Raw genomic sequence first — 26,915 nt, 5'->3', positions numbered from 1 at the left:
CTTCCTCCACTTGGCAAGCATATCAATTTTTTTATATCAGTATTTTTTTTTTGTTGAGAATATATTAATATTAGTACATCTTTCAAATATAAAATAAGGACCATTTTGGTCCATTCTCTTTTCTGAAAGCAGAATGTGATTACATTTCTCCTTTCAATACTAATTTCATAATAAAAAGAAAATATATCATCAATACATACAAGTACAATTAATTGTTTGAAGCGGAAGCAGTTCTATGTATTATGAACATTTTACTGGGAAGAGAAGAGAAATGGGTTACTAGCTAGATCTAACAGCATCGATTGCAAGGACTAGATCATCAAATTTGGCCCCTGTGACTTCTTTTACAACCTTGCTGTCCTTGAGAATCTTGAAAGTAGGAACAACTTTTATCCCAAGCTCCTTTGCCAATGGCTGCTAGCAATTAAAAGATATACCACATAAGATAGAGTGTGGATCTATGTAAGTGGATGTGTGTATGCTCTAGGTTAAACCAATGTATTGTAAACTACATGAGTTCATGGTAACTACAGACCTTATTTTCTTGGTTGCAATCAAGCTTTAGAAATACAACGTCAAGATACTTCTGAGACAGTTCCTGAAACTTTGGAGCCATCACCTTGCATGGACCACACCTGCAGAAGTTTGGATAGAGTTAGAAATAAAGGGAAAGTTATTTACTAAAATTTATTTATAGATTGAGAACTGGACAAGAGGGACATAAAAGCTCTATAACCAATGAGGTTTCAATATTGAGACACGTTAAATAACTCCGGTTGTTGTGCAGAAGAGAACCATCAAGCTTGTTTCAATTGGGTCTCTCAGTGGATCAGATCATGATCCATGTATATCCATAGTACAGAACCAAGGAAAATGTACTCAGTTTAAACTCATTTATATTTACACAAACTACACGCAATTTAAAGTTTTTTTTTTTTGAGAAGCCAGTATAAAAGTACTGCGTCTCTGTATTCAAGGAAATACCATGTCAGATTAGTTTATCAGTGTTGATATAATTTTGAAGAAGGTATAAGCAAACCTCTTTTACTCCTTTTTGAGCCGCTGATGACCCCTTGTTTCCAATGCAGATTAATTTGGATGAACATTACTAGTTCATCTGTACAGGATCCATTCATAATAACTAGTTGGAAACCCATGCAATGCACGTGAAAATTTTGACTAAAGTATGTTAGTCTCAAGATTTGCATAAAAAGTATAATTATATTATATTGGTCTCAAACTGAAACAATAAATACTAAAAGAAGACTTAAAAATAAAAATAAAAATAGTGTTCATCTAACTAAAATTTTTTGTAGTCCTCTCTAGTTTCTATCATATGGGATACCAAATGTATTTTTGCATCATAGATTATATGCAAAATATTTATGGCTAGAATTCTATAAATTGTTTAGATTTTCAGAAGGGACAAATGCTATTAGAATCTATGATCGTAGTATCTCAATTGTTTGTCAATATCTAAATTTATGATCATCTTTATGCTTATGATGGACCTACCACTTTCATGAATTTGTGAAAAATAAAATAAAATAAAACACACACCAGTAATTCGAAGGCATCACAAACAGTTTGGTCCAACTTCTTGTGAATTTCTTAATCGGCTGTAGGAAGTCATTAACAAATTGGTTTTCATACCTAGTACCATAGCATCACAGACGCCTCAAAATTTAATATGAATACAGTTGAATGCAATATGACTATTGGTGACTATGCCATATTGCATACCATTTGACATTTTCTGTAACACAGCAAGAGAAACATTCGTTATCTTAGTAGATAATCTTTCCAATGTGTAGCACATTGATAAGATTGAATATTATCTTCTATTTGGGAAATTCTAATATACCACTCAAAATGAGAGAGAGAGAGAGAGGTTAGGCCATACATTTCCTTTTTTATTTTTATTTTTTAGAGTGATTGTGTATCTTCCTTGACTATACATCTCTATTAGTTTATGCAGAATGGATGAATTAAGACTTGAAAAATGAGCAAGAACGTTGGTTTGGTCAAATCGGATCACTGAATCCAGTCTACAAACCATTGTTTGCAAAAAAGTTAAAGAGTGTGTGTAGTCTGAAGGGAAGCTTAGAGGAAGAGAATTTCTAAGTGAGTTAAGGTCTTGGCTTTCAAGTTTCATCAATACGTGGGGAGGAGAAAGAGAGTTTGTAAGTGGGTTAGCTTTCATCTACACATGGGAAATGATCATGCTTAGGTCATAATATGTAAGGGAATAAGTGGGCTTGGGCTTTTCATAAAGTTTGGTTTGATTTGGCCTAATTTTCAACAACAGCTCGTCTTTTAGATGATAGTAAAAAGAAGTTAACTTGATCTTTTGGGTAACAATAAAAAAATTTAATGAGAAAAGATTAAAGAAGCTAAATACAAATTAGAGTGCCATATGGCAAAACCTCATGTGGGAGACCTCATGTTCTCCCATATGAGGTTTCTGCTTATATATATATATATATATATATATATATATGTATATATTTTGATAAATAACGATATTTCATAAATCAAAAGCCCCATGTACACCAGGAGTGTGCATGGAAAGGATTACATCAAGATCGGAAATTACAATGATCAAGCATAACAAAAAAATTAGAGCAAGAAAAAGAAGTGAAAATAGAACACCAAGCAAATAAAGAGTGGAGGAGGAGAGATTTAATCTCAAGAATCGACCGTTCCGTCCCCTCAAAGCATCTACTGTTCCTTTCCCACCAAAGACACCATAACACACAATGTAGGGCAGCCTGCCATAAGTCTATACTGCGCTGTCTACCAAATGGACCCTGCCAAGATGCAAATAAACTTGCAACACTTTGAGGCATCACCCAAATCACACCAAAAAGGTTTCAAACCATAGACCATAGCTTGAAGGCAATGGGACAATGAAGAAGAAGATGGTTTACTGACTCCCCACTTTTTTTACACATATAACACCAATCCATGATGGGTACAACCTTATTCCACAATCTATCAAGGGTCAAAATCTTGCATAAGGTGGCAGTCCAAGAAAAGAAAGCAACTCTAGGAGGGATGTTTGAGTGCCACACAGGTTTCCACAGAAAGAGGTTGTCAGGGGTCAAGAAGAGGGATAAATAGAACTCACTAACCTTAAAGCCCTTATTCTTTGTCGACTTACAGCAAAGTTTGTCTTGCCCCTCACCAGTAAAGGTCATAGAGGTTGTTAGGGGTCAAGAAGAGGGATAAATAGAACTCACTAACCTTAAAGCCCTTATTCTTTGTCGACTTCCAGCAAAGGTTGTCTTGCCCCTCCTCACCAGTAAAGGTCATAGAGTGTATAAGGTTCCAAAAAATATCAAATTGTTCTATCTCCCAATCTTGGGGCTCTCTATAGAATCGAAGATCCCAAAGTAGTCTCTAATTAGGAAAAGACATGACATCCGCAAGATAGAAATCCTTCCCAAAATAGTTTCTGCTTATGTAACCAAATGCGAATTATACCTTTCATAAATCAGGCATGAGTTTAGACAAATTTCCACAACAACAAAGCTGCCCCAAAATTTGGGATCGTCAATGGATTCTCAACAGATTAACTTTGGAGAATTACAACACTAAACTGTATTCTAGCCTATGAAGATGATAATGATTACACCAGGAACAGGAGGTATGATTTATAATCAAGGTTTCTAAAAAACACTCATCAATGTAAATAGCAGAAAGCGGTGTAGAGAGCACCAGTTAGTTAATAGGATAAGGCTACTCTAATCTTCCAACAGAAAATACCACTTTCTTAGCAAGTGTAGTTAGTGCAAAACATAGAGGCTATCTGGAGCCTTCATCAATCTGTAAAGACTAACAAGCAATTCAGTCACACAAAACAGGCTGAAAACTAGGGAAAATGGGTTAGAACATAGATTGTGACAATCCAATAACCTAAGCTTTCCAAGACATACAATATGGCAAATCCTATAATCTAAATAAAATTACACAGTGATTGCAAACTTAGCTAGTTTTCACATCTTAGTCTTTGAGCACTCCAGGATTCAGACAACAGAACACGGACAAACAGAAAAGCAGGACACACTACCTTGTTTCTGTTATCAGGTACAAGTAGAGATAAGAAAAAAATCATAATATAGGCAGACAACGATTTTTTTAGGTTGAAGAAACTTTTACAATTCAATCCTCATAAAATTCTAAGAGGAAAATTGGAAATTGTGATGTTACATGTGTCATGAGAATTTGTTATTCTTTTAAGCAAAGAAATTTTTGATTACCAAAAAGAAGAATCTTCTTCAAACTATATGTCCTTAGGCATGACCATACGTAACATACAAATCACGTTTGGAAAGGGTGGACAATTATCTATAGCTTCAGCTGACGTGGTAAAACTGCTTATTAAAGTGGGAAAATCAACCACTATCATTACCCTCTAAAGAGGCCGTTTGATATTAAAAAACTCCATGGTAAGGTTCTTAACATATAGAGAGAAAAAAAATGATAAAGTTTGAGAGCACCTCCAATCTTTAAGCAATATCAAGAACTAGTATAATTTCCCAGCAGAAAAAACTAAGCAGCATAGATTGCACAATTACAATTCACATGGAACATATTCAGGTCCAAAGGCAGTTCAGGTCCAAAAGGGAATTAGGTAAACTTAGTTTGAAGTAACCTACTGAATAGGTGATTGAGTTTGGATCGAAGATTACTTGTAAAAATCATGAATGAAATCTAGCATTCCCTTCTGATACTGTCAACCTCCACTGATCTTCAAGTATGCCAATTAATTTAACTTCCAACATTTGATCCTAAATGTGACAATAACTTTATCTTTGCTCAAACCGAATTCTATAATTAAGTACATGGAGTAATACACTAGCTTCTCCATCTAGAACATAGATCTAAATCCAAAAAACTAAACTCAACAATAACAACCAAGCCTTTTAGTGTCAAAATTTTGGAGTCATCTATCGATCCTCAATAGACTAGTCAGAGTTGGCCATGTGTATTCTTTGCTATCATTCTATTCTATTGAAGTTATAATCCCAAACCCTTTTCTACCCAACACCAAGACACCCAAAAACTGAAGCTGAAGATCAAAATCCAGACAAAATTCATAGAGTAAAAATCAAATTCAAATCCAAATAAATCAAAGTTTCAAATAGGTCACTTGATTCCTGGTTAAACTCTTAGCAAAAAATGCATTCTAACAATACACGCGAATACACCCCTTATATTGCTTCCCATTTTCTTTCCATTTCTCTCCTCTAATTTTCTCGAGAGTGATGCTAATTGCTAAGTATACTACAAATATTATTACATAAACCTTATAAATTGATGTGTATGTGTCACCAGACACAAAAAAGCAATTCAAACATTTATTTATTATGTTGCTAAAATGGTACTATTGGCATTCATTACCTTTAGAAAATTGGTGGTAACTTTAGCTTTTTCCTTTTCTAAGAAATTAATCCACAAACAAACAAAAAATCATACCAAAAAAAAAACATTAATATTTCCTCCTTAAGAAGAAAAATCCGTCTTTTCCTTTCCCTTCCCATCGTTTTTCAGTCTTTTCAGCAACCAAGTAGAAACTCATAACAAACTCAGTTTCAGAAACTCCCAAGCCAAGTTTAGAACATCAAAATCAACTGAAAATTACACTTACAAAACAGCCATGAATCGAGGGGAACAGATATTCTTATTGATAATATTAAAGAGTACATATAGAAAATAGATATTCTTTAATATTATCAATAAGAATATTTATTTTGTTCCTCAAGTCGTATTTTTTTTTTTTTTTGGGCACTTAAGTCCTATTAATACCCCCTCAAAAAAAAAAAAAAAAAAAGTCATATTAATAGGCAGTGACCGAGCCAAACCCTTTTTTCGCAAAGTGTAAATTAGTGCGAGGAGCCGTAAAATTTAGAGTGTACTACAAACATGCTCATTCACATTTTACTTTTTCTTTCCTTTCACCCAAACTAAAAAAACTTTAAAAGAAAAAAATATATATTATTTTTCTTCACCAACCCAACTAACATACCAAAATTATTCTCTGATGACTATCAATAAAGTATTTATTCAGAAAAAAAAAAAAAAAAAATATTAACTCTAGGGGAAGTTTGACATAATTATTTGACTTATGTATGTTGTTACTTTTAAGCATAAAATAGGGGTGCACAAGAGGTAGAGAGTCAAGCCACTTCAACTTTAAATCCATATTTTTATTAATTTTTGCATGCAGTGGATTGTTTTGAGCCTCCTTACTTATAACCAACTTATTTTTTTAAAGAAATAACAATAAAAATATATATAAGTAAACACTTTTTTTCTTAACTATAATTCTACTCAACTTATTCCCACTAAATATGTCCCTATGAAACAATTATTTTTTATTTTTTTTCTAGAAACCACTATGAAACAAATTGAAATAAAAAATTGCATGCACAAATTTTCACAAAATATTTTACATAATAAAAATACTAATTTTAATAATAAGTGCAAGTGACAGTGAATATGTGATCACACCACTGACTCATTTGTTTATTTATTTTAGAAAAAAAAAGGAGTACAGGTATGTAAATAAGAAGAAGAATATACCATTGGGTGTACATATCGAGGACGACGGTCTTGTCGTCGGCGGCCTTAACGAGGGGCCAGAAGGTGTCCTTGTCGACCTCGGTAACTTGTCCCACTTTGACTGTGGGTCCCACAATGTCCAAGCTCGACCTCACTCTCGTCACCACTCTTCTGCTCCTGCTCCTACTCCTACTCACGGTGCTCTTTGGGTATGAGAGTCTGTCGGAGGAAACCACGATCGTGTGCTTCGCGGAGTAGTGGAGAAGAGGTTGTTGCGGGGACCGAATGGGTGGAGCTGAGAGAGAGAGGTTCAGAGCCATTTTGAGAGTTAGAGTGAGAGAGAGAGAGAGAGTGTGGTGGAGAATTGCGCACAGAGTGTTCAGCGGGGTGTGTTACCCCCTTTTTTTTTTTGGCTAAGAAAAAAAGCGATGGCATGGATACAAAGACGGATTCGACCTTGTGCTACCGTTGGATTGTGAAATTTGATGGTATTTTTATTTATTTGTTTTTTTGTCACTTAAAAAAATATATGTATGTCGGTTTGAACGGAATGGAGGAAATGAGAATACAGGAGAGATGGCCAAAACATAGTTTATTTTTATTCAATTTTACTTTACTTCGTTTCACTCTTCATTTCTTCTCTTTTCAATCCAAATAGACCCTAAAAGACATAAATATCCCCTGCCTTATCTATATATATATATATATATATATAAAACCGAAGCTTTTGGAGCTTCCACAATTTTCCACGTCAGCACATCATTTTAAAAAAAATAATAATAACAAATAATAAAACAAAAAAAAAAAAAAAATAAAACCATAACCACACGAATACCTTTCCCTTACACGATACCGGACAACAAACTCCATAACCACGCGAATACCTTTCCCTTTCCTCCATGGCCACACGAATAGCTTTCCATTTCACGATACCGGACCTTCTGCCTTCTCCGATTCTCTGCCACGAATACCTTTCCCTTTCCTCCATGGCCACACAAATAGCTTTCCCTTTCACGATACCGGACCTTCTGCCTTCTCCGATTCTCTGCCATTTCCTTTCCACGGCAAGACCCAACGATCCGACCCAACAGACCGATCCTCTGCCTCTCCCTTTCCACGGCAAGACCCAACAGCCCGATACCGATCCGACCCAACAGACCGATCCTCTGCCTCTTCCTTTCCACGGCAAGCCCATGGCCACAGATCCCACCATACCCATATCCAATTCGCTCAGTTTCCACTCTTCCCCAGCCCAATGTCGGTCGGCAATGCAACCGACCCAGCCCGTCGAGACCGGCCCAAAGGTATTATCTTATAAACCTAATATATATATTAATTTTTTTTTTCTGAATCCGAACTCTATATAGATTAGGACTCTATAACTATATATATAAACCTGTCAAGATGCTTTTTTTTTTCACGGCTATTCAATTTCTAGGTATGTTTTTTTTTTTTTTTTTTTTCACGGCTATTCAATTTGTGTGGAAACTGAGCTATAGATTATTTTTTTACCCCAGCCTATTTTGTATTCTATAATTGATTGAATTGTAGTTTTTGTGCACACATAATCAATTTAATTTTTTTTTTTGAATTTTAGTTATATGTTTTTGTGTTAAAATTAGTGATTGAATTGTTTTTGTGTGGAAACTGAGCCACGGGTTTGAATTTGTTTAGTGGAAACTGAGCGAGGTGGAGTTATCTACTTGCTTCCTGATAATCTTAGCGAAATTGGTGTGGAGTACGTTGAGGTTAGTTATTCATTACATTGTTCATACTGAATTTTTTTTACATTGTGTTATCATAGTATATTGTAGTGTTCTGTTCACAAATTTGGTTGCATCTTTTGTAGTACCAAATATCAATCCTTATATTTTTAATATAAGAATTCCTAAATAGTGTTCATATGGTTGCTGTTTTAATGAGTTTTATGGTTGCTGTTTATTATGGTCTTTTTTTTGTTTTTGTTTTTTTACCCAGTAGATACACATTGCATTAACAGTAAACACAAGGAAAGGTTGGAAACACATAAACCGGAAAACCAATTCTTGTGCTGCTGCAAACTTCAAAATTGAAACATTACAGGATTCTGCAAAAACAATTTGCAGGAGTAAGCTTATCATTAGAGTTAGTTAGGTAGCTTAATGCGTGTAAGCTGAATTTTAATTCTGTTATGCTACATCTGATGGCTGTTAGGAAGTTTGTTATTTTATTATTTTATCTTTCCCGCCAGTCTGTTGCTTCATATGTAAAACAGAGCAATGTAATTCATTATTAGCTTAATACAATCAGTTTTCCAATTCACTCTCTCAAACTTGATACAAATCATCCCAGACCAGTTTGGGCATAGCAATCAAACAGTTATTCTGAACCTCTCTAATGAGAGAGGAAAAAACATTGGTACTTAGGAAGCAACACTGTATAGGTGCCTGCAATATAAGCTACCAGTAATGCTCTGATAGACCAATTTATGAGGAGAGGTACGTCGTGCCACTTCTCTGTGAAAAACGGCTTCCGTAATCGTTGCTGAAGCCAAAAGTGGACGAATACTGAGGTAGTGGATAGACCAAAAGCTAAAGTATTGGCTATTAATATCTTTTTGGAAAAAATTATTGCTTTATGCAGATTGGAATTTTAAGCCATGTTTTCTTAACGTCACAACTAATAAATTATTGCATGGATTCTTGACTATATCTATCCCCATTTGGATTGTTCCTCCTTTTTTATTATTTTTTAATTTGCTTCTTCCTTTACAGCGGCTCAGCTTTCTCACACACAAACCTCCTTGACCAACGCAATCATTAAACCTACATTAGTATCTGTAGGAGCGTTTCTAGGTTGTTTGTATGTGATCCTCATATCTGTAGGCCCATACCCATTTTCTTTTGGTGAACTTATACAAACCGAGCATTTGGTTGACTTTTATTGACTCAGCTAAGGACTAATCTAATTAATTAGCAGTAATTTACACAATCATGGTCAATTTTTTTTTTTTTTTTTGAGGGGAAAATCATCGTGATCAAATTAAATTCAAGTTTTGATTTATGAGAATTTATTCTAACTTTCTATATGAGGATATATATATATATATATATATATATATATATTTGGGTGAGAATCTTCTATCTGAGAATTTAGCTCAATTACTATGTGGATCCGTAATTTTTATAAAATTACGGATTAGGATCCTCTATAGTTTAATGTAATTTCATCATAATGTAAATAAACTGGACTGGGCTGTAATTAATCAAAAGGCCAGTCATACTCTACTGGCTACTGAGCTCACTTTTAAAATGAATTTCACAAAACTTATGCAGGTCGGTCATTACAATCAAAGGCCCTTAACATAATGAAAGGTATCATAAGATTTTGTTAAGTGAGATGCATTTATGTCGCATTCAAATAATTTCTAGCATCATCTACATTAAAAAATTACATGATCTCCCTAAAGGTTTTTTTAAATTACATGATATTCCTTCTTATTTCAAATTGATCAATATCCTTTGAATTGAAAATTATTATTGACTAATCACCCTCAATGCTCTAAAAATCAATGCTTTGAAATTATTTTAACGAGTTACTTATAAAGAATTAAATAAAATGTCTGTTTTTTTTTTTTTCATAAGAGTTGTTATCCTTATTTTCTATTATTTCTAATTTAAAAAAATTATGCTCTCTCTTACAGGAAGTAGGGTGCTTCAAAAACTCTGAGTTTACTTTTAATATAACAAAAAACCAAAACTTAATTACTGAATGATGAACAATGAGTTCATGAGAGATAAGTGCAATTGTCAAACCGGTTGGTAACAAATTTTCTTGAGAGGTGAGAAAGTCGAAGATAAAATTAGCATTTAATATTTACTACTTTACTTCAGTGTACAATTTGAAAAATGTTACTTTTGTTAGGAGCCCAATGAAGTCATCCTTCCCGTGCGAATAGAAAATCTGAAAGGAAAACAATTTGTTTTCCAAATATAACTAAATAACTATAATCTCAACTATGGATGGGAATTCTTCACTATCAAGAAACTTTTTGACTCTTGAAGAAATTGACAAAGCAATTCAGCTTGATAAAATGACAGAAGTAAGTATTATTTAATTTAGCAAAATTACAAATATGATATTTAAGATGTATATGTTCTAATACATTCTTCAACCTGTTTTATTGCTAGGTTTACATCAGTGATACTTCAAATGAATGTAGCAACAACTTATCAATTGAAAAAGATGGTGATTGTACAAAATTTCAAAAACTTGATGTTCAAACCAATGTGCAACTCACACCAACATCTGTACTCAAGGAAAACAAAAGAGCATATTCAGGGACTACTACAAAGCAACAAAGGAAGAAGATACAAAAAACACTTTAAAGTTGTCTTCCAATCTCTAAGATTTTCTATGCACAATTTGGTTTTAAAGAATTTGTGATTTTGACACTAGAGATGTATTGGAACAAAAGAAATTTTTTTGCTTTTATGCACAATTTGGTTTTAAATTGAAATATAGAGGAATTAAACTCTTATATTTAGTTATTTGAGGATTTCTTTTAGTATAGCGTTAACTGTTTGTCTATATACATTTAATTTCTAAATATTGTAGTATTCTCTTTACATTTAAAAAACTCATGAGACTCAATTTGAATTGTAACTTATCATGTTTAAATAATTTATTTTGGATTTTAACTAATTAATATTTGCATTGGTATGTTGTTGAGATTCAATAGTTGTGTCTTTAAAATCAAGAGGAATTCAAAAACAATATCTAAACTTCAATGTTTTTTAAATATAATGAATGCATTGAATATTTAGTGGAAGACATCAAATAAATGAAATTGAAAAATAAGAATGTGCTACCAGAGAATCGATGCTGAATTCCAATAGCTAATGTCACATCATTTGGAAAAAATTGGTAGCTTTCCCGTGCATCGCACGGGTTAGCGACTAGTTATTACTAATTTTTTGGTTTGGGTTTCCCCTTTAAGATTTGGGTTTATTAAAATAGAAAAAAAGAGAAGCTTTTCTTCCTATTCCAAATTCAAAAATACCGTACCAAATAATTCAATCAATTAAAATTTTAAGAGTAATGAAAAGCACCCAATTTTTTCTTTTCTTTTATAGAAAATTGTTAAAATTATAAGTTGTAATTAGTGTGACATCATCCTTAGAGTCTATTTGGCATCAACTTTAGTTTTTAGTTTTTATGTGCAACTTTTTCAAGGTACAAATATATTTTTACACACTTTTAGCAAACATTTCTAGCAAAAAGATAGATAAACTGTTCCCAAACGGATACTTATTCTGACTGACAATCTATCTATCTAAGTCGGATCCCTAAAATTGGTGAATGCACAAAATAGTGATACGTGTTCCTTTAACAATGCATAAAACAGTGATACATATCACTATTTGTAACTTCCTCCATTTATTAGGTATGATTTGGAAAAATAATGTTATGTGGCAAACAATTATTGGTACACATGTCAATCTTTTTGCCATGTGCTAACAATAAATAAAATTAAAAAAAAAAAAAAAAGGTTCTTAAATGAACACTATAAATTCCACAATTATATATTATAAATATCCTCTATAAGAATTTTTAAAATAATCCATCATTTTTTTTTTCTCTCGGTTTCTTTTTTTATTGGGTAAAATTGTTTTTTAGGGAAAAGACATCAAAGCTTTCTTAATGCATAACAGATATATCAACCTAAATTACAGGTTGGGTGTGTGGAGGAATATCCTTCATCCACACTGCATAGTCTAGCCAATCTATGTGCAACTTCTTAGTATGAGAGTAGAGTAATTTAGAATAAGAACTAGAAAAGGATACTACATCATTCAACAACAAACTGTATAAAGCTAACTCAAAATCTCCCTGAATTAAAGCCTTCCTACAACCTCCGAGTAACCTAAAAGGCATATTTTAAAATGTGTCAAATTTGTGTAATGCAGTACCATGATAAATTACAAAAGCTATCATAATACAAGACTCAAATATATTTCATTGACATCTAACTATAATATATATATATATATATATATTTATATATTTAATTGTATTATCTTGGCAAACAAAGAGTCATTTTTAGTTTTATGGTAAGAATGGCTCTCTTTTTTCCAAGCTAATACCAACGTATGACTTTATGAGTGTGATATTTATATAATTTTAATTACTTTAAATGACAATCAATTGCCTAGTTTCCATTATATTAGGAAAAAAAGTTTTAGGTTTTATTTTATTAATTACTATCAATAAATTACAATAATCATTCAAACAATAGTTACATTTTTTCTCACCTATATATATATGAGCAAACCATAACATGGAGTCCACAAGTTTGGGAGTAAGATTCAACTGCACAAAATTTTTTACAAAGGTTGTATTCTTTTCATTTTTCTACTTCATATTATTATTATATCAATTTGAATACATTGTTTTTGTAAAAGCCATGTTTACAACTATGCCATGTATTAGATGGCTGATTTAAATAATTTTTTGACAAAATTTTGTTTGAATAATTTGATAAGTTATGTTATATATCTTTGTTTATTTAGTTAATATTTTTCTTTTGGTCATTCATAAAATGAATATTAACCACTTATTATTATAAAATTTTAATTTTCAAATAAGTTCAACCAATAATTAATTTGGATATTTTCTCCAAACACCTATTTACTATCTCTATTTTATCTCTCTAAATTTTTCAAGCTTTCTTCTTTATTAATGTCACCCATCTCTACATAAAAATCCTCAAGTTTATGGCTAAGCAAATGGACATTGAAAATCAAAAACAAAATCTCAAGATAAACGTAGATCTTATTTTACTTATTGTTGATACCCATTTTCGCGACACATTTTGTACAAGCCTGATTCAACCATGCTCGACTTCCCTATGGGCTTAAATCATGTATTATATTTTATTTTATTCTTTTAAGCATGACCCAAGTCTATGCAATTTATTGGGGAAATTGGAAAAGTGTGGTTTGGAGGGTATGAGTTGGTTCCTTTTAGACCTTTTGCATGAGCCTAATGCATACGTGCTACCAAGTGGGCAAGGGACACTAGTAGCACATCAGGCTCATGGAGGAGGTCTTGTACCAAAAATTTCCACCCCAAAAGAGTTTTTATGCTCTGGTTGTTTGTGACCCAAAGTTTCTACTCTAAACCATTTTTGTAGTTAAAACATCGTTGGCTCTCATTGGCCAACTCCAGCTACTAGCCCTCACTTAGGTGACTATTCCAATAATTTGAAATGGCTATCAAAAGGCAACCAATTAGAGCAAACCCCCCTTTATTTCCCAAATCATGTTAAAAGCATGTCAAACTCTTCCTTAAACAAAAGCAACCCAAGTCCAAACACCAAATTAGTGTTGATGGTGAACCAAAAAATTGAACTATCTCCAGTTCGTCCATCATGTTATCCAAGACCAAGAAGGTCGTCCACCTGATATATTAAATGTTCAAAATTGCAATAGAGATTTAACCTATGAGTGCCTCCGAATGAGGTCGTTCAAGTGCAAGAAGGTCATCCAGCATGGAGTCACCTAGACGACTGTCCAACACTTAATAATTTTTAGAGTATATCTCTATCCAAAAGCTTATAATATGGACCACGTTCTACTATTCTGAAGTGGGAGCGCAATCTTATTCATCGCTCTAACTTCCTACTAAGTTTTTAACCTCCAATAGCAGTTGTAGAAATTAAGTCTGAACCTTCTAACTTCCACCCACGTTGGGGAAGTTACTAAAAAAGTAACCACTCCAAAACTCACTATAAAATGACTCAACCATATTAAATTAAGGTAAGTTTTTCACCACTTATAAAGTTGGAATTCTTGAGTTCAAGAGAGAAAACTAACTTAAGATTCGGAGGGTTCTTGGCTGGTTCACCCCGGTCACCTTTGATCTTGTGCTTCTTTCTTTTCATGCATATGTACCTTCAATTTTTTTTATTCTTCTATATTATGTTGTTGGTACTTTTCTTATTGTCTCTCTCTCTCCCTCTCTCTCTTTCTTGCGTTAGTCTGCACTATGGCACCCAATTGCAAATCCACTCCGTCCTAGAACCCTCTTCGTTCTGGGGCATCCGCTTCTTCTTCCTCTGACCCCACTCCATCTCACGTTCGGTTCCGTGATGAGAAGGCCTATAAGGACTTCTCGGAGAACTTTTGTAGATAAGGCATTCATTGTGAACGCCAAGTCATCTTATCGGACTTTTCTGATACTGACCTACCCATTGTCATCTACAGTAGAGGTTGGGAGTCATTGTGTGGTGCCCCGGTTAAGTGCCATTCCGTGATCATACAAGAATTTTACTCCAATATGCATGGAATTGATACTTTTGTACCTCATTTCTTCTCTCAGGTTCAAGGTACGCGCTTCGTAGTTACTCCGGAGATTGTCTCCGAGGTACTACACGTTCCTAGGGTAGCGCATCCTGACTACCCTAGTTGTGATCGTCTAAGGATAGTGTCCAAAGACAAACTCTCGTCTCTCTTCTGTGAGACACCTTCTTCTTAGGGTGACTGCCAAAACACCCCTTGCTCGGCTTTTGCAAAAGGTACGAGGTTCCTGAACATGGTGATGGCATTCATTCTTCATCCTTTGTTTCACTATAACATTATCACAACACCTCGTGCTCGATTTTTGCTATCCCTCTTAGAGGATATCTTTATCGACTTCCCATCTCACTTCATTCTTTCTCTTATAGATGTTTTCAGGGATACGGTGACCCATGATAAGCTCATTTTTCCTTCATCTATCATGCAGATTCTTCACCACTTTTCTATCTCTTATTTTGAGTCTCCTCATTTTCCTGTGATGTGTGCCATAGATGCAGTTACCGTTTGACAGAGTGAGGTGCAGCTCAGATGGAGGCGGCCCCGGATAAAGACAGCGACTCCTCCTACTTCCACCACTCCATCCACCTTTGCTGCTTCGTCTTCTACGGGTGGAGTGGCACTTGAGGCCATCATGGCATAGCTTGTGCGCATGGATGCTCGCCTTGACACTCTTAGTGATGAGTTGTGTCAGGTGAACACCTATGTTGGTCGTATTGCATGACGACAAGCTGTCATGGATGGTTTCACTGTTGCTTCTTCTCCATCTCCACTGGCGTCCAAGGATAAGAATGACGATGGCTTCAACAATAATGATGCTAATGAGGATGATGGTGCTAGCTCGCCCAGTAATGATGAGATGTCTACTTGATGTACTTGCCCTTTGTCACTCGTGACAAAAAGGGGGAGTAGTTTTGAGATGAGAATAGTCATACTCATAGGGGGAGGGTTAGTATAGGAGATTTTGTGATAGTGGGAGTGTACATGAGGGATGTAGTGAGGATTTTTGTATCATTTCTTTTCTTTCTATTTTTAGATACATTATCTCTTATACATTGGTATTGTGACCACTTAGTGATAGCAAACATTGTACTTATCTTTGATATATATTTGATGATGTTGTTATCATGTTTCACCTATCTTTCCATGTGTTGTTTTTTTTCTTTCTTTATACACATGTTTCTTATTTAATGTATGCAATCTTATATTTCTATTTCACACTAAGATGCCTTAATGAGTTATATTTAAAGCGTTTCAGAAATACAGGTTGTCAAAGTCTTTTTGTCATAAACTCTCTTCTTGCAAAGTTTTTTAAGAGTTTGTGTTAGGACAGATTTTATTGTATTCAACAAGTGAGTATAAGTTAAGTGATTTATTACTTCTCTCATATGTTAATTTATTTGTTGTGGTTTTGTCACAGATTGCCAAAGGGGGAAATTATTAAGACATATGTGAATCATGTTAGGAACATATATCAATATTTTATGTAATTAGCTAATCCTTTGACAAAATGTACTTTACTTGTAATTGGGTAGATCTAGGATGTGTTTAATGCTTTAAGAAATAAGGTTTCAAGTTCAAGTGTTAAAGTCATGCAAGTCTATCTAAGAAACAAGTGAAGAAGTGCTGGATTTTAAAACTCGATAGCTAGCTCGATAGCTAGTATCTATCGAGGTTTAAAAAGCTGCTGAAGCCCGAAGCTCGACAGCTAGCTCGATAGATATCCTATCTGTCGAGATTTATGAAAAACAGATTTTCAGTTCTGTTTTGCATCCAATCCGTGTGTAGATGTTTTGGTTTTCTTTTCTCACAATCCTAAACATATATAAGGATTGTTTTGAGGGCCGTCAAAGCAAGTGTGAAGCAAAGTTGTGTTTATGCAAATTGTGACCGAAGACAGAATTTGCCCTAGTTCATCTTCCTATTGAAGAAGCTTCTGTGTTTGTACACCGTAGGGTTTTGTGACCAAGGAGCTTCTTAATCTTCATTGTGTGATGAACTGAAGAACTTTTCAGCCAACATCTTTCTCAAGTTGGTGATTAAGTCGTGTACTAGAATCCATGCATATATTGGTTAGTCACATACTAGGAGCCGTGCATTGAATAAGAGAGATTGTCACTACAGAACAAGTCCAATTGGATATTGGAATAAGGGTTCAACTGTAGGTTGGTATAAGGTGTTGGGATTCCTTACTTGTAACCGCTTGTTTTGATAATAGTGGATTCTAGGGAATGGTGACCTTAAAATCACCCAGTGGGGTTTTTGCCGTTTAGGTTTTCTCCATTCGTAAACAAATTACCGTGTCAATTTAATTTTCACTACATTTAGTTAATTGGTGATTTGTTTGTGCTACCATGCATTTTGCATGTTAATTGAATTAATTAATTAACTTGGCTAAATCAATTGGTTAATTTATCACAAGGGGTCAATACATTCTTGACCTATCATATCCTTAGCTTATTCAGCCGCTGGAGATGCTCCTAAACATGAGACAAAATCGCTCCAACCTTTGGAAGCCATTGAAGAAGTGAAAGATTTTGAGGATGGAGGGAGAATCAACTTTCTTATTTAAGGGAAAAATTTTCTTCTAGTCATTTACATTCTCTTTTAGCTATTATTCTTATGGACGAATTATCATACATCTCTTACTTTACATAATATTTGTGAACATTTGTTGTAGCTTAAAAATGTAAAAATGGTGAACTGCAAGTCCGACCTCGAAAGGAAGGAAGGCTCTGGCCGATAATCAACAAAGCAAAGCTCTAAACATCAATTTCAACGTAAGAACCCCTAATGACAACGCTAAAAGCTCATTTTCAACATCTCTTTAGCATATGTCTCCTTTATTGTTGAGTTTGTATTGTTGTCGGGGTTAACGCTGAAGCATATGGAGGCTGCCGCAAGTGATTAACTCGTTTTGGGACGAGTGTAATTAACGCCGTGTGTGACCCTTAGCTGCTAAATATTTTTTGTGTCACCGCTATATAAAGTCTTCGCCAAATTTCTAAGGACCATTGCTAAGCCCACTGTAAGTCACTAGATATTCCACACACCAAGTCTTCAAGTAGCTACATTCAATACACCAAGTCTTGAAGTCATACAAGCAATATGCTAGCGCTAAAGCATACTTAAGCTAAGGCCCTTAAGCACTCTCTTTGATAACTAATTTTTCTATATTGTTTATACCGTTTCAATCCTTCAAATTTTTAATCAAAATTTTTGGGTTCTAAGACTTTATGTTTAAATGTATTAGAACTTCATTTTGTAATGTTGGCAAACCATGATTAAAACGTTTAGTCTTGTTTTAGACTTGCTCAAAGTATGTTTATGTGTAAAGTTGGAATCAAGTGTACTGCAGGATTTATTAAGTAAATCTACTTGGCTTGATCGATCGAGAATTAGACTCGATCGATCGAAGCTCATGTAGATTGTTTTTCTACAGAATTTTCCAACTCATCCCAAGCCCGTTTGACATGTAGGGTTTTATGTTTTTCCTTAAGCATAAAAGGGAAAACCCTAACCATGTTTTTAGGTTGTTGTTTATGCTGTGTATATGAATCTCTTCTGAGATCTCGAGGTGTTTGCCTTCACATATACTTAGGGTTATTAAGAATCAAGATTATGTCAAGAGCTTGATGATCGGTTCGGTTGCTACATAAAGAGCTTAAAGATACAAAAGTGGGAGTACTTGTGGTTGCTGTGAATCCAAGAAAGAAGTATAGTCTGTGGACTCAGAGCTATCACGTGGTCGTGGTAGTAAGTTTCCTACTCGAGGTAGCAATAGGATGTTAGTGGTCTAAGTCGCTATTGTGTAAACTTCAGTTCTTTCATAGTGGATCTGTTTTACCTTGATGATATCTAGGTTAAATCCTCTGCAGGTTTTATACCGGTTTGGTTTTCTTGGGTTATCATATCGTTGTGTTCTTTATTTTCCGCACTGTTTTCAATGATATGATTTATCTGTGTTAACCTAGATCTGCATTATTTACCTAAGTTAATCACTTGGCTAAATAACTATGTTAATCTATTTGGGTTTAAGGGGTCTAAAAACGTACAAAAATATTTTCTATAAGTCATGTGTGCTACTTTGCTTAGCAATGACTTTTGTTTACTAATGTAAATCACATTTGCACTAGGGGGAGAAGCGGAAACCTTCTTGGAGCACCCAACAATGAAGGAAATCTAAAATCAATCCCCTCACACCAAAGCCATGACATACTCATTCACTCCAAGCCATGACATGCTCATGCACTCTAAGCCATGACAAGATCACACATCTAAATTCGTGGTCGATTCGTGCATGCCAAGCCATGGCATGTTCATATATTTCAAGTTGTGACAAGCTTATGCATTCCAAGCCATACCAATGCCCTGATCATACTTGAATTCGAGATTATACTTGAAGAGAGAAACACCAACATTGCCATCATCAAGAAAATTGCTCTCGTCATTCAACTTTTGCAATTGAAATCCGCAACTAAGCCCACTAATAAGAAGAGTTTATGCGTGCCTTTGAAGAATGCTTTGCTAGACATTGCACTAGATATTGATGTCAAATAGCTCAAAAAATCACAAGCTAGTTGTTGGAAACCCATTTCGAAGACTTAGGAGTGGAATCTTAATACAGTGTGGAAGCTTGGAATAAGCAGCATAGAGGCTAAAACAAAAATTGATGTGCTAGGGATGCAACAACCCTATTGGGGTGACCGTCAAAACACCCCTTGCTCGGGCTTTGCAAAAGGTCCGGGATTCCTTAACATGGTGATGACATTCATTCTTCATCCTTTGTCTCACTATAACTCTATCATAGAGCCTTGTGCTAGATTTTTGTTATCCCTCTTAGAGGACATTTCTATTGACTTCCCTTCTCACTTCATTCTATCCCTTATAGATGTCTATAAGGATATGGCAACCTGTGATAAGCTCATTTTTCCTTCGGCTATCACGCGGATCCTTCGCCATTTTTCTATTTCCTATCTAGAGTCTACACACTTTTCTATTATGTGTGCCATTGGCATTGCTACCGTTTGATGGAGCGAGGCCTAACTTCGACCAAGGCTGCCCTGAATCGAGATGACAACTCCTCTAGCTTCTTTTATTCCATCCACCTTCGCTCTTTCGTCTTCTACGGGTGGAGTGACTCTTAAGGCCATTATGGCATAGCTTATGCGTACGGATGCTCGCCTTGACACACTCAGTGGTGAGTTGTGTCAGGTGAACGCCCGTGTTGGTCGTATTACACAACGACAGGCTGCCATGGGTGGCTTCACTCCTTATACCTCTCCATCTACACCGGCTTCAGAGGATGAGAGTGATGATGGCTCCGGTAGTGATGATGCTGATGAGGACGATGGTGCTAGCTTGCCCAATGATGATGAGATGTCTACTTGATGTACTTACCCTTTGTCACTTGTGACAAAAAGGGGGAGTAGTTAGGGGGAGTAGTTTTGATATAAGAGTAGTCATATACATAGGGGGGAGTTAGGGGGAGTGTTTATACTATGAGGGATGTAGTGAGATTTTTATGTATTTTCTTTTCTTTCTTTTACATTTACCTCATGTATATTGGTCTTGTGGCCATTTGACATATATTGTACTTATATCTGGGTTTATATATGTTGATATATGCTATCTTTTATTTCTGTTTCACACTAAGATGTCGTGATGAGTTTTGTTTAAAGTGTTTCAGAAATATAGGTATTCAAAGTCTTCTTGCCATAAACTCTCTTCTTGTAAAGTTTTTCAAGAGTTTGTGTTAAGATAGATTTTATTGTATTCAATAAGTGAGTATGAGTTGAGTGGTTTATAACTTCTCTCATATGTTCATTTGTTTGTTGAGGTTTTGTCACGGATTACCAAAGGGGGAGATTGTTAGGACATATGTGAATCAATGTTAGGAACATATTCAATACAGAATTAGCCAATCCTTTGACAAAATGCACTTTACTTGTAATTGGGTGGATCTAGGATGTGTTTAATGCTTCAATGAACTAGGTTTCAAGTTCAAGTGTTAAAACCATGCAAATCTGTCCAAGAAACAAGTGAAGAAGTACTAGATTTTAAAGCTCGACAGCTAGCTTGACATCTAGTATCTATCGAGGTTTAAAAGTTTACTGAAGCCCGATACTCGACAGCTTCTCGACAGATAAGTTATCTATCGAGGTTTATGAAAATCAGTTTTTCAAAACTGATTTCACTCCAATCTGTAAATAGATGTTTAGGCTTTCTTTTCTCAAAACCCTAAACATATATAAATATTGTTTTAAGGGCCATTACAGCTGATGCAACTCAACGCAAAAGTTTTTCTCAAGCATATTATGAACCGGAGACATATGCCCTAGTTCATCTTTCTTTTCAAGAAGTTGCTGTGTTTGTACACCGAAAAGTTTTATAACCAAGGAGTTTCGTAATCTTCATCATGTGATGAACTAAAGAATGTTGCAGCCAACATCTTTCTCAAGTTGGTGAGTAAGCCACGTACTAGGATCCGCGCATCGAATTCGTTAGTCAAGTACTGGGAGCCGAGCATTAAAAGGAAAGTTTGTCACTACAGAACAAGTCCAATTGAGTATTGGGGTAAGGGTTAAACTGTAGGTTGGTATAAGGTATTGGGATTCCTTTACTTGTAACCGCTTGGTTTGATAATAGTGAATTCTCGAGAGTGGTGACTTTAAAATCACTCGGTGAGGTTTTTGCTGTGTAGGTTTTCCCCATTCATAAATAAATCACTGTGTCAATTTATTTTTCGCTGCATTTTAACTTAGTTGGTGATTTGTTTGTGCTACCATGCTTGTTGCATGTGAATTGAATTAATTAATTAACTTGGCCAATTAATTGGTTAATTCATCACAAGGGGTCAATACATTTTTGGTCTATCAAGAAGAAAGTGTATAACTTAGCTTTAAAGCTAATGCATCCCTTCCCCTTAAAATAGAGAAGACTTTTTCCATTTTCGACACCCCATGCTCTCTAGAGAGCTAGTGAGAAAGTAGAAAAGAAAAGTTGTTGTGTGTCTTACTTTGGTTGTAGTTTAGTACTTCCTTGCTTTCTCCCTAACCCTTTAAGTGATCTCTTCCCCCTTTAATTTATGCTCTATGCTGGTAAGTAGTTAATTAAGTTCTTTAAGTTTCTGCACATGCTTGAATAAATGCTTCCAAGTCTTTATTTGTTTCTTTCATGATATGCTTTGATGAACATGCCTATATATCTCATTGATATTCCTTTTACATGCTTAGATGAACACTTCTAGGCTAATGTGCAACTTTCTCTTGAGTGCTTAGATGAACCTGTCTAGGTAGTTGTTTTACTTTTTTAAATGTTTAAATGAACATGTCTAAGTATTTTGATTTTCTCTAGATGAACATGTCTAAGGGATTTTCTTTACTTTTTTCATAATTGCTTGGATGATCAAATATACTTAAATGTTTTGTTTTTCTCTTTGCAATTGTGTGGATGACAAATAGCATGACCATTCTCTGTTTTCCTTCACATGCTTGGATGAACACTTCTAAGTTATTATTTGCTTTTCATAACATGCTTAGATGAACATGTCTAGGTAGTTGTTTCTCTCCTTTTTGAATGCTTAGACAAACAAGTCTAATTAACATTATGGTTTTTGCTTAAATACTTGGATGAACATGTCTGGGTGATTTTCTTTATTCTTCTCATGATTGCTTGTATGATTGGTAGGCTTAAAAATAAATTTTCTTTTGCAATTATGTTGATGATAAATAACATGACAATTTTGTTTTCCTTCACATGCTTAGACGAACACGTCTAGGCTAGGAATTCCTTGTTTACATTAATTTATTGGATGACATGCCATTACTTTCATGCTTTCTTTACATTTACATTGTTATCTAACAAATTTCACTTTTTGTTTCTCTTTATGTTAAATTCCCCAACACATATTTGTTTAAAATTCTTGCAAATTAACATGTTTATATGATGTATTGTTTGTATGTGTTTGACATGGCATGATATTGGCTACCTTAACCTAGGAGACCGGTTTTACCAGGCGAGATGGGTGCTTAATCCCTTCCCATCTCGTAAATTAGCCTCCGAACCAAGATCAAGGGTTCTAAACTAGGCTCTTGTATATGCAATTTTACATCTTTTTAGAATCTAACTAGGAAATAAAGCAATTTACTTTCTTAGATTGTATCTAGGACCAAAAAACCGTTGTAAATTTTTGTTACAAAATTGATGTAAATTGTCATATATAATAATACAACAGAAGCATTATATATATATATATATATATAGAAGGTTTTCTTATTTTTCCATTTAAATTAAATAAGTGGCGACTCCATGTAAAACCCTCGATCTAGGGGGAGTACATTTTACAGTGAATTCGACATTTTGAACATCATGATTCCACCCGTTCGTGCGGGTTAGGCCCAAATTAAGAAAAAATTGGTGAGCCGGGGTCAGGGTCGGGGTCGCGATTGCTCACACCACCCAAATTTCAGATGCCACAAGTAAAGGCTTACGACGACTTGAAAGATCCGCTTGACCACTTAGAGTCCTTTAAAACTCTTATGCACCTTCAGGGTGTACCGAACAAGATAATGTGTAGAGCTTTCCATCCACGCTCAAAGAATCAGCCAGGGTTTGGTTCAACAAGATTCCTCCAGACTTCGTCTTAACCTTCAAGAAGTTGAATGGTCATTTCGTCACACACTTCATTGATGGACAAAAGTAAAAGTGGTCTTCAGCAAGCCTTCTAAACATCAAACAACGGGAAGACGAAAGCTTAAGGTTTTATGTGGCTCGATTCAACAAAAAGGCCCTTTTGATCAACGAGGCGATGTAGACACCACATTTTATACCCCTTACAACTCGGGCCCTCGTTCCCCGATGATATTAAAATTCTAAAGCCAAAGGTTGGTTTAGAGCTTGATCAGATGAAAATTGACATGAGGAAAATGTTTGTGAAAAATATAACTTATTTTTTGAACAAATAAAATATTTATGGTAAAGAAAGGCCACGGAAGCCCTAGGTCATGCGTATGTATACACGCGTATGCACATGCATGACGCGTATGCACATGCATGCTCAAGCTTAGTGTGCGCATGCTTCATGCATGCATATGCATACTCATGCATGTGTACACATGCTAGGGTTCTAGAAATTATGTAAGACGAGTTTTCTATATTTAACCTAGGTTTGAAACGAATCCCACATCATTTAGGACCAAACCCCTATTTTTCAACTATATAAAGCCATAAATGGTACATTTTCAAAGAGGACGGATTCCAATGGTAAAACACATAAGATTCACTAGAAAGTAGTGAATCAAAGATGAAATTTTTTACAAAACATCCTCAAGTCAAATTTTGCTTGTTTGGGACCTTTTTTGGTCTTGATCTTTGAGTTCCAAGTTTACTAACTCATCTTTATTTTGGTTGTGAATAGATTGACTAAGAGGAACGGTCAAAATCAAGCTCTATAGAGTTCTAATGTTGAGGTAAAGTTTTTAACTTTGGTTTTTCACTTTTCTTTGTTTTTCCTTTTTTTTAATGTTTACATATGTGCTTATGTATTTATAATATGTTTGTATAGCCTAGGTTTACTTAGTGTTTATGTTTAAAGCATGTTAGGTTGTTAAATTCTTGTTTTCTAAGTTTCTGTTCTGCAGTTTCTGGTTTATATATTTTGGATGTATATGCATACGCATGTGCACGCATACAAATGATATGCGTACGCACACAACTGGGTTGCGCACACATGCCCTATGTATGTGTGTGCATATCTTTGCCCAGAAACCCTAATCCTTTTCCTGTTTGTTTTCCTTTTGATTTATTCATATGTTTTAGCCACTATCTAATCTGTTTTGTCTATCCTTGAACTTCTGTCTCTTTATTTAACTTGTTTTGTTTTGTTCTATTCCTTTTATGCTTATTAGGGTTTTAACTTGTTTGAATACAATGAACATGTATTGATGTATAGGTGTTGTGATGCAGTGAGGTAAGTTATGCATTATCACATGAACATGCATTCAATTCGGTTATTGTGTAAGATTTGGTTGATGAACATAATATGCTTGATTGAATCCCATGTATTTATGTTTAGATTTTGTAACATGCTTGTTTGAATTTGTCTCGTGATGTTTCTGCCCTTAGAAAGTGTATGTTTAAACACCATGATAGATGAATGTTAGGATTGGGATGATTATGCCATGTTTGTTTGCTTTAGATGCATGTTAGAGTGTGTGTGTGAGTTAGAATAATATGTTAAATATGCCTTTAATGAGATTAGGACTTAGAACACAATGAGTAGAAGCCAACTCACGAGTCAGGTGGGGTTGGGTGCCTAACACTTTCCCATCCCTATACTTAAACTCCGGACACGTGCTTTGGTTAAAGATTAGTCCTTCCATGAAAGGGCGCTATAGACCTAAACTAGGTGACGAATCCATTTACACCCTCTGCCACGGTCCACCCTAGGCCAACGCATAGTCACCCATCTACGAGAATGACCCCACGTTTGCGGGTACTTGCGCCCATAGTGGCGACTCCATTGGCGATAGAGAGTTTGATTCGAAATGTTCCATTTCTTAATCTTGATAAAGGCTTGTTTAAATATTGTTTGCACACACTTTCACTTGGTTCTTTTGTCCCTTTGTCACGGTTGGTGATGAGTGGGAAAGTGGAGGTTCCATTCGAGCCAAGACTTTCAGAAATTCATCCCACCAACTCACAATCTGTGCCATTGCCTATAATGTGCTTTGAGTACATTAACAGTTTGCCACCAATCCATTATAGTCCATTTAGGCCTAAGGTTGAAATCATGGCTCACCTAGTTGTGAGTGACCTATTGATCTATTACTTTAGCATTAAGGAACTATTAGGGACATATTTGATGTAATTGGTTAATATTTTGATAAAACACACTTTACTTGTAATTGGGTAGATCTAGGATGGGTTTAGTACTTCAAGAAACAAGTGTTCAAGTTTAGTATTGACGCCATGCAAGTTTGACCAAGAAACAAGTGAAGAAGTGATGTTCATTAAAGTTCGACAGATGTCTCAAAAAAATCATATCTATCAAGGATTAATTTTGAAGCTCAACAGAAGCTCGATAGAAGCAGTATCTATCAAGAATTACAAAATTAGAATTTCCAGATTTGACTTCACGCATATCTATAAGTATTTGTGTAGAGTTTCTTTTCTTACAATCCTAGACATATATAAGGATTATTTTAAGGGTCGTCTCAAGTGATGCAAAGTGATAATACATGCATATTGTGACTGGAGACAAATTTGCCTTAATTCATCATATTCTCTCTAGAAGCTACTACGTCTTTGTGCTAAGGGTTTTGTAACCAAGAAGCTTCTTGATCTTCATTGTTGGATGAATTGAAGAACTTTACAGCTAACATCTTCCTCAAGTTGGTGCATTAGTCACGTACTGGGATCCATGTATCATTGGTTAGTCACGTACTGGGATTAGTGCATTAAAAGGAGAGATTGTCACTACATCACAAGTCCAATTGGGTATTGGGGTAAGGGTTCAACTGTTGGTTGGTATTAGGTACTGGGATTCATTTTACTTGTAACCGCTTGTTTTGATAATAGTGGATTCTCGGGAGTGGTGACCTTAAATTCATCCGGTGGGGTTTTGCCTCGATGGTTTTTCCCATTCATAAATAAATCACCTGTGTCAAATTTATTTTCCACTGCATTTAACTTAGTTGGTGATTTGTTTATGCAACCACGCCTATTGCATGTAATTGAATCTAATTAATTCACTTGGATAATTAATTGATTAATTTACCAAATGAGTCAATACATTCTGGGCCTATCAAGAACTTACCTACACTTAGAGAGATTCTAGACCCTATTAAAGGTCTTCTAGACTTTTATGATCACTAAAGTACCTTTAAACAATGTTGTATTAATATTCTTAAATCTATGGTTAGATATTATACAAAAATCTTATATATGTAGCTCTTTTGTGCTAAAAAATTAAATCTGATTTTTTTTTAATTATAAAAAAACGATTTTTAA

General features: G+C 34.8%; 1 protein-coding gene and 1 long non-coding RNA gene across 3 annotated transcripts; one reads left to right on the top strand and one right to left on the bottom strand.

Annotated features, from left to right (window-relative positions):
* Positions 1 to 87: 87 nt before the first annotated feature.
* LOC115991635 (thioredoxin F-type, chloroplastic-like) lies at positions 88 to 6,981 on the bottom strand. 2 transcript variants are annotated; one of them, XM_031115471.1, is made up of 3 exons: positions 6,589 to 6,981; positions 536 to 635; positions 88 to 417 (listed from the first exon to the last, which is right to left on the bottom strand). In XM_031115471.1, exons 1-3 carry the CDS (start codon positions 6,885 to 6,887, stop codon positions 280 to 282), a joined length of 537 nt encoding a protein of 178 aa, XP_030971331.1. In that variant the 5' UTR covers positions 6,888 to 6,981; the 3' UTR covers positions 88 to 279. The 2 variants fall into 2 exon arrangements, with proteins under 2 accessions (XP_030971331.1, XP_030971341.1); XM_031115481.1 differs by having other exon boundaries at positions 88 to 414; positions 6,589 to 6,980.
* LOC115991641 lies at positions 642 to 5,333 on the top strand. Its single transcript, XR_004092262.1, has 2 exons — positions 642 to 3,195; positions 3,311 to 5,333. It is a non-coding gene; the product is annotated as an uncharacterized LOC115991641 (long non-coding RNA).
* Positions 6,982 to 26,915: the final 19,934 nt, after the last annotated feature.

Source organism: Quercus lobata, chromosome 1 (genome assembly GCF_001633185.2).
Source record: "Quercus lobata isolate SW786 chromosome 1, ValleyOak3.0 Primary Assembly, whole genome shotgun sequence".
Lineage (NCBI taxonomy): Eukaryota > Viridiplantae > Streptophyta > Magnoliopsida > Fagales > Fagaceae > Quercus > Quercus lobata.
Note: the sequence above shows the minus strand (reverse complement) of the source record. Positions and strands in the feature narration are given on the sequence as shown.